This window comes from Cydia amplana, chromosome 4 (genome assembly GCF_948474715.1).
Source record: "Cydia amplana chromosome 4, ilCydAmpl1.1, whole genome shotgun sequence".
NCBI lineage: Eukaryota > Metazoa > Arthropoda > Insecta > Lepidoptera > Tortricidae > Cydia > Cydia amplana.
In genome coordinates, this window is record NC_086072.1 from 13,961,824 (window position 1) to 13,969,792 (window position 7,969).

At 36.4% G+C, this 7,969-nt stretch overlaps 1 protein-coding gene across 1 annotated transcript in view; it reads right to left on the reverse strand.

Moving 5' to 3' along the window:
* LOC134647255 (facilitated trehalose transporter Tret1-like) overlaps positions 1 to 3,789 on the reverse strand; it is a 28,120-nt gene extending 24,331 nt beyond the window's left edge. The window contains exon 1 of the mRNA XM_063501529.1: positions 3,362 to 3,789. Coding sequence (XP_063357599.1) covers positions 3,362 to 3,413 — 52 coding nt within the window. The 5' untranslated portion in view covers positions 3,414 to 3,789. The remainder of the gene's footprint in view (positions 1 to 3,361) is intronic.
* Between the last annotated feature and the right edge of the window lie 4,180 nt (positions 3,790 to 7,969).

Below are 7,969 nucleotides of genomic sequence, written 5' to 3' on the forward strand. Positions count from 1 at the left end.
GCAATCGAAATTAAAGTCATAAAATGAAATTTTCCGTTTTCATGTATGAATCGTGTGCCAATAATTCTAGCTCTTAGTAAAATAATATTCTTTACATAAATCGCATCGTCTAAACGCCATTTTAGCGACATTTCAATTGACGTTTTGTTTGTTACAATAATAAATATAAATCGGCTGCATTGTGCGAAATTTTCAACGGTGATTTTCAAGTGTATTTAGCATTAATTTTATTAAAATTTCACGAATTATGAATACAAAGTTACTACTTAACTGCTTTCAAGTGCGCAACTATGACGAAAGTGAACTAATTAACATTCCTAAGAGGAAACTTTTTTGGTCAGTGTAGACGCCAGTGACTTTGGGGAAAAATTGGCAGCTAGTTTAAAGAGTCCTTGCGCTGCTTCCCGACTACACAGAAATACACCGCCGCGACGGCCTCATTCACGTGATAATCGTTGGGCATAAAAACTAACAGCAGTTGTGTATTTCCTATGAACCAATTCGATAAGGCAACCTTATCGAACGCATTAAGTACCCGTGTCGTATGGCATAACGCCAACCAATGATTAAGTTGAATCCGTTTATCTCCCACTGCATCGCTGCCGCACTGCATTCGGCTTGAGGCCGCGCTAATAAAGAGAGTTTATCTCTACGATTGCTGGCTAACCTCAGCCAGCGAATTTATTTGAAAATGCCGGCAGTTGCGGTCGGGACCTAGTTTCTGAATAAACTACAACATGAAAAGTAGATTGAAAGGCATTAAAGTTATACGGTTCAGCTCAGCACTGTAATACACTCTGTTGTTGTATTTTCTCGCTATTCCCCGATACTTAACAACTTTGATGACGTCAATTAGTTTATCAACAATTGCACGGGAGGCATGTGGCTAATGAGCCGGCGTAATTGGAAACTCTAGTGTTAAGGCAATCTATTGCTCGTAAACAAGGTAGAATATAACGTGCTCATTTATTTCTTTATAGCCTTGTGCTCTTATGCGTAAAACTTATATGTACATACCTACCTTATACATGTTTTATAAGGAAAATAAGCAAAAGAATCTTCGTTAAGTCTAATAAAGTTTATTTTACCGCTTATTAGAAGTAAATAGAAAACATTTTCACTAGCAATTCTACGAAGGAATTGTCGGAGTAGAACGAGTCATTGCAACGGCATTGTTTATAAACAGCAGTCGTCAGTTCGCCGACGGGAGTGCTCTCTCTTGGCCACTCGAGCGAGCGAATCGCACGAAATCGCGACATCGAGGACTGCGAGCTATCTGATGTCATTGACATACGCTCTTACTGGCCTGATGGGTGCCCATTAAGTGGGAATCGAACGGCTCCAACAAATGTAAATTACATAGAACGTGATCGCTATTCCAAGGATTTACGTGGACAATAATGTTATTGTAGAAAATATTGTTTCAGCGTTGGTAACGCAGTAGTTTGTTAACGTCACGCTATCGACAGGGACCTAATTATAAATACAGAAATTCAACAAGCTATATTTAAATTTATAAATTAATACCTTTCTAGGTTTCTAATTCTACTTAAGTCCATAGTGCCTTTCATAATTGTCCTCCTTTCCTATAATATATCTAAAGGGTACTCTTATCCAATTCACATCTTAGAACTCAAAGCACGTAATATGGAATGACTGATGACAAAATGTATGCAGAATTGTTAAAGGGACTCCACGAACGAACCATAAGTTCTTTTAAATAGTGCATTGGTGGTTCGTCCGCAACAGAAGGATTTAGTGATTGTCGGTCCAAGGGGCGGGTCCTTTGTAGAGTTTATACCTGGCCTTAAAATTGTTCCGGGAATCTCTGCTCCAATCGGATTTGTTTCGAGGAAGAACAGTTGAAATATAACCCACGACCTTAATGATAGCGCGCGATATCGGAACCAACCGCTATGTATGTATGTTTAAGTGCTACATTTTAAATCAATTATCGTTATATTTCATTCTATTATTAAATATTTGAATTATAATAGGTCTTCCAATGAAGTACCTATGACTAAATTAAAATAGTGATGAAATTTGTATTTGTATTTTATCGCTCTGTTTGGAAATACATACTTACTTACCTTTACCGACTCATTTGAGAATTGCTGGTTATTTCAAAAAAATATCTGATTATACTTAGGTGTGTAAATATTGAGGTTACCGATCAGAAATGGAAGTAGCGCCAATGGGAAATTAGCAATAGGTACTTAATTGCCACACGTATATGATACGGTAAATTTCATTGGTAAGCTTTCGCGATTTTCATATTTAAATGTATGTTTACAATTTTAAGTACTTAGGTAAGTACCTAGTTAGTTGTAAGTTGATCCTGGCAAGGTTTTAATAACAATTTGGATTAGGAGCAATGTTAAAATAACTTTATGTTGAGTAGACCTAATGAAATTATGTAAGTATGTACCTAATTGGAATGAAAAGATAAATCAAAATAAATAAATACATATAATCAAGGAATACTTTACCTATTTATACACGGAAAAGTATTTTTGTCGCCTACTGGCTAGTCTCGTTATTTTTTTTAGACATTCTGACTTCAAATAAAATATGGCAATATAATGCGCCGGGATAACGCGAGAAAGATGATGATGATTCTGAATTCAAATACTTATTATTTGCTATTTTTATTGTGACGGTGAGTCATGATTCCTATAAGCGTAATCTATCTGATGAAATTGTTTGTAAAGCCTAACGTCGTACTTAGTGTTTACTTATTTACATGTATTGTGTAATGAGAACTTACCTACTTAATTATTCTCAAATTGCGTTTTCAGGAACTGAGTGAGTTATGCAGGGAGATCTTAGTGTAAAATATTATGAGATGAGCAATATAGAAGAGTAATATTGGAATGGATAAAAAAACTACAGCTTGACTAAATAGTAAATACTCAACGTCTCTACTAAATGTCAAAAAGTATTTCATCGTAGTGACTCTGACGATAACCTCTCCTCTAATAACCTCATATTACGCCGAAAATGATTATGCTAGAGCCTGATTACTTTCATGAAGATGTAATTGTAAGCGTACTGCAGACTAATACACCTAATTGAATATTTAAATATGTTTTTATAAAGTTACAAATTGTATCTTATTCAAGTAGGATTGTTACCATATTTTTACGGATTCAATGAGGTTATGAGGTGTTATGGCGTACGGTTTCATAAATATAACAAGCGTGTAAGCAAATATACGATAAGCAAGCAATGCATTAATGATTAGAATATGTGTACTAGGCACATGAGTTCACTTGAACATTTACATGGATGAGGCGCGCAACATGGCACACATGCGTGGCGTGGCGAAAATATGATAGGTTATGTTAAACAATTAACTTACCACATAGTGCTGTTGCATATTCCTTCCAATGTGAACGAGTTTTGGCTGTCATTGTAAATGTGTTCCTAATAATTTCTTGACTATTAATTTCTTACGGGACGTTTTGGAATGAGATTATCTTGAGCACTGATTATTTATAAATATATAAAATATACTAATAATTTGCATCCATTTTAGAATGTTAAATATATAATAATATTAACGGAAACTAGCTAAATATCACAATGTTATATATTTCGAACTAAAAATTAAATTGGGTTTGAAAGAAAAACGTTATAACTTATTGGGCTTCATTTTGGATGTTTTATGTGTTGGCTTGCTGTCTCATAGTGCGACGAAACGACGTGTCGTGATAACGCGACGGCGGCGGGTGAGCGACTGAACGAATCGAATGAACGTATCGCAGCGCGGCGAGTACAACGGAATGAGGTAAATCGGCGCGGGCGCACGTTTTTGCTCTCTGTTTATCGCGCGGCGCGCGGCTCTACGCAGAGTAGCTCTTGTAGAGATAAGAACAAGGTCGATATCGGCTCGCGGCCGGCGCCGAGCGGCTACCGCAGAGGCGTATTTACAAATTTGGCGCCCCGGGCCATTTTGATTTGCCGCCCCCCTTCATCAGTGACGATAAAGTATTTCATTTAAGAAAAAAAAACCTGCAACAAGTACTGTTGGGGTGTGAAATAAAAAAAAAAGTAAACATTTACCATTTACTCACATAGGCATTTTAGTTCAGTCATTATAGATTTTGACCCGTGAATAATTCGTTCTTGGTGTAAATTCAAAAAATAGACTGAATCAGGCTCCTGTGTATACCTATACGAAAAATGTTTAAAAAAAAAAAAACGTTTTTCTTGAATAACTTGGCCATTTTTGATTTTACAGTAAAACCGCGAGGAAAAAATTGTAGGAAATTTGATTCTCTACAAGTTTGGTTCTCACAATTATTCCTCTAGGATCGATATTTTGGAAATTTTGGGGGAAAAAAGGTGGGAACCAAATTTATTCAGAATTTGATTCTCTACAAGTTTAGTCCTCTTCATTTATGCCGTAAAGTTGAAAATAAACGAGATAATGATAATTTTTAGGTCCAATTCAAAAAATATCGTTTTGGTGCAAAAAAAGTTCGAACAAAAATTGCTCAGAATTTTATTCTCTACAACTTTGTTTCTCTTCATTCATGCCGTAAAACGTGGAACATAGGAGATAATGATAATATTTTGAATTTGTCGCGTTTTTCAGGTTTAATTTCCAAAATATCGACTTTGGGGGAAAAAGGTGCGAAGCAAAATTGTTCAGAATTTGATTCTCTACAAGTTTAGTCCTCTTCATTTATGCCGTAAAGTTGAAAATAAACGAGATAATGATAATATTTCGACATTGTCGCTTTTTTCAAATTTAATTTCCAAAATATATCGATCCTAGAGGAAAAATTGTGAGGACCAAACTTGTAGAGAATCAAATTTCCTAGAATTTTTGTCCTTACGGTTTTACTGTAAAGTCAGATATGGCCGAGTTATTCAAGAAAAACCTTTTTTTTTGGAAAAAAACATTTTTCAAATATACACAGGAGCTTGATTCAGTCTACTTTTTGAATTTACACTCCCAGTGACCCCCCCCCCCCCCCCCCCCCCGAGGGACCTACGAAAACAAAATCCAAGAACTAATTATTCACGGCTAGGGTCGGTTTTTTGGATAAAATGACTGTACTATTTAGGTACATTGTTTTCCTATGTACAATATGTACAAATTGGTTGACAAAATCATCAATGACGCTGTCGTAATTTAAAACGTTTGTCAGCTCAGCTTCTATATTAAGAAGAGCTAAGCTATTCAGGCGCTCTTCGCTGATAGTGGAACGTAGATATTTTTTTATTCTTTTGAGTGCAGAAAATGATCGTTCTGCACTGCAATTAGTCACTGCGGTGCAAAGAAAAATGAAAATGGAATGCTTCTTTAAGGCCCTTATGCCCCTTATTTTTTATGAGTACCTAAGCTTAGTTGCCTTAAGCTCATTTTATTGTCGTAGGCGGTCAAAAAATGTTTTAATAAAACACATTCGTCTTGTAGGTCTACCGCGAGATCTAACGGGTATAGGTACTCTTTTAAGGTTTACGGCTTCGCCGCCCCCTCGAGGCCTGCCGCCCCGGGCCATGGCCCCCTTGGCCCTAGGGTAAATACGCCCCTGGGCTACCGCGCACGTTGCTCGCTGGTGGAACGACCGTGCCTCCGAATGTTTGTGGAGACATTAGTATTTTTAGACTTTGGTCCAAAAATAATACTGACAATAGTTTGAACTGTACTGCACGACACGTTTCATTGGCACACGCATGCAATAATTAAGCAACGGGAATGCCCTAATAACTGGGGCATGTGAGAAGGCTGCATTTTGTGCGTAGTCTGTTGCGTAAGACACCTAATTATAAAAGGAAGGTTGATTCAGCAGTTAGTATTATTCCCTCATTATTTTTTTTTAATTCAGTAAAGGATACCCAGGTAATTTAATAGTCTAGTAAGCGAAAAAAACGTGTTCCCGAGATAAAGGGTCTTAACAGACAGACAGATAGACGGACAAGTGATCCTATAAGGTTTCGGTTTTTCCTTTTGAGGTAAACAAAAACCCCCTTAAAAAGTATGCGCACGTCTAGGAAGTTATTAATTGTTACTGTAGTTATTTTTTATATTTGGCTTTTCTGTAATTACATCCACAATGCTTAAAAAACGGCTTTCAGGTGTCGATAGTCCCTATATTTGTCAGGGATAGAGCGACGCGATTGCATACAAAATGATATTGAAATGGAATAGGTATCATGTTTAACGTCCCTGAATACGCCCCTGGGCTACATATAGTTATGTCTTCCAGCCTATCGAAAAGGAAGTGATATATTAAACAGAATAGTTGCCAAGAGCGTCTGGATGTGTGTGGGACATATCATTGAGATTTCACTGACCCCTAGAAGGTTAACTCACCAGATGTTCGTGCAAATTTGATATTTGTACTGAAACACTATAATTATATGGACAATGGATATAATATATGCGTATTAGGTATTTATAATAACTAACTTTTTATAAGCTCCGATATACAATACAAAAAGATTAGACGTCTTTAGAAATAACAGTTCTGACATAAAATTAATATCCCAGAGGTCGCTTCATCTCCTCGGGGCCCCAGACTGAAGAATCCATACAAGACTAGACTTGATATATTTATTCGGGAAACCTATAGCACAATAGTGCCCTAACTTGGGGTACCTTAATTTTCCACAAATATTATTTAAACAATGATAAATAATATCTGCAAAGTACAAAGATTGGGTTGGGTAAGAGTGGGATATAATTTATGTAGAAACTAGCTGCTTTATTAGCGGCGTCAGTGCATTAAAGGCCACCACACCACATAAGATGCATAATGCATCAGGTGTATGTCCTACGCATCACGCTACGAGTATACCCGTTCGACTACGAGCAGAGCGGCAGCTGGGCTATAACAGCGAAAATGGAAGTTCGCAAATTGCGGGCATTTTTCTCTGTCACTCTAATTACGCCTTTATTGGAGTAAAAGAGAAATATTCCCGCAATTTGCGAATTTCGGTTTTCGCGGTCGCCCCTCTGTTTTGAAAATGTTCATTGCGGTGTCCACTATCATCTTAACACCCATAACAGTACATACCAGTGGACCATCAATCTTATTAAAAAATAGGAATTAAAATAAAACAAAAATAATAACTGTGTCCGAACCGATTTCAGGTCTATGTCTTAAAATGACCTGAAACAGCGTTTTGAGTCGGAGATATAAATATCTTCAGACGAGGTTAGGATTGCTCCTTTTTACGGTTTTTCGTCTCCGCCCGCGTGGGTACAATTCCTTGAATTCTATAAGTCTAAGCATACCTAATAGGTATAACCACTGACTTGATTTTCTAAATAATCTAAATGAACATTCAAGCAATACGCCCCAGCTTCCAAAGGAAAATTAACTTTAAATTGAAATTGCTGCTGCTGCTGAGCAAATTGTCCTTTTAGAAAAATGGGAACTACTCGTACTACTTACTCGTAAAACAACATTTATTTATTTATTACGATGACGAACCTGCATTTATGCTTATAAATTGCACAACTTTTTACAGCATAAATAATGACTCATTTATGAGTTTTGTCGACATGTAAAAGTGTTTTGTATGTCACTGCATGATTATCAGCTGAAAGCGACATGTACCTCTAGATAAAAAAGTATAGAGCTAAATAGCTATGTGTTGTTTTTGTTTATCGTTGATCAGTGCTTTTAATATCTTTAGAAATTAAATACGAATATAAAATCTAGTTTTATTTAATTGAGATTGTAATTTATTGAGACTGATCGTTTAGTTGTTTATACTATCAACACCTGCGTACAATAAAATAAATAGGAAGTAAATAGGTACCTATTTAGTAAGCTCAGCGATATCGTCGATAACGTGAATGGAAAAGCACCTTAAACCGGAGATATATTAGAAGAACTCAACTGTAGGCTACTAATACCTACGGCGACACTTTCTATAATTTAGGTAGATAAAGATATCCTAATCGTTATGTTTAATTCAATTAACATGTGTAAGAGGATAGTCCGAT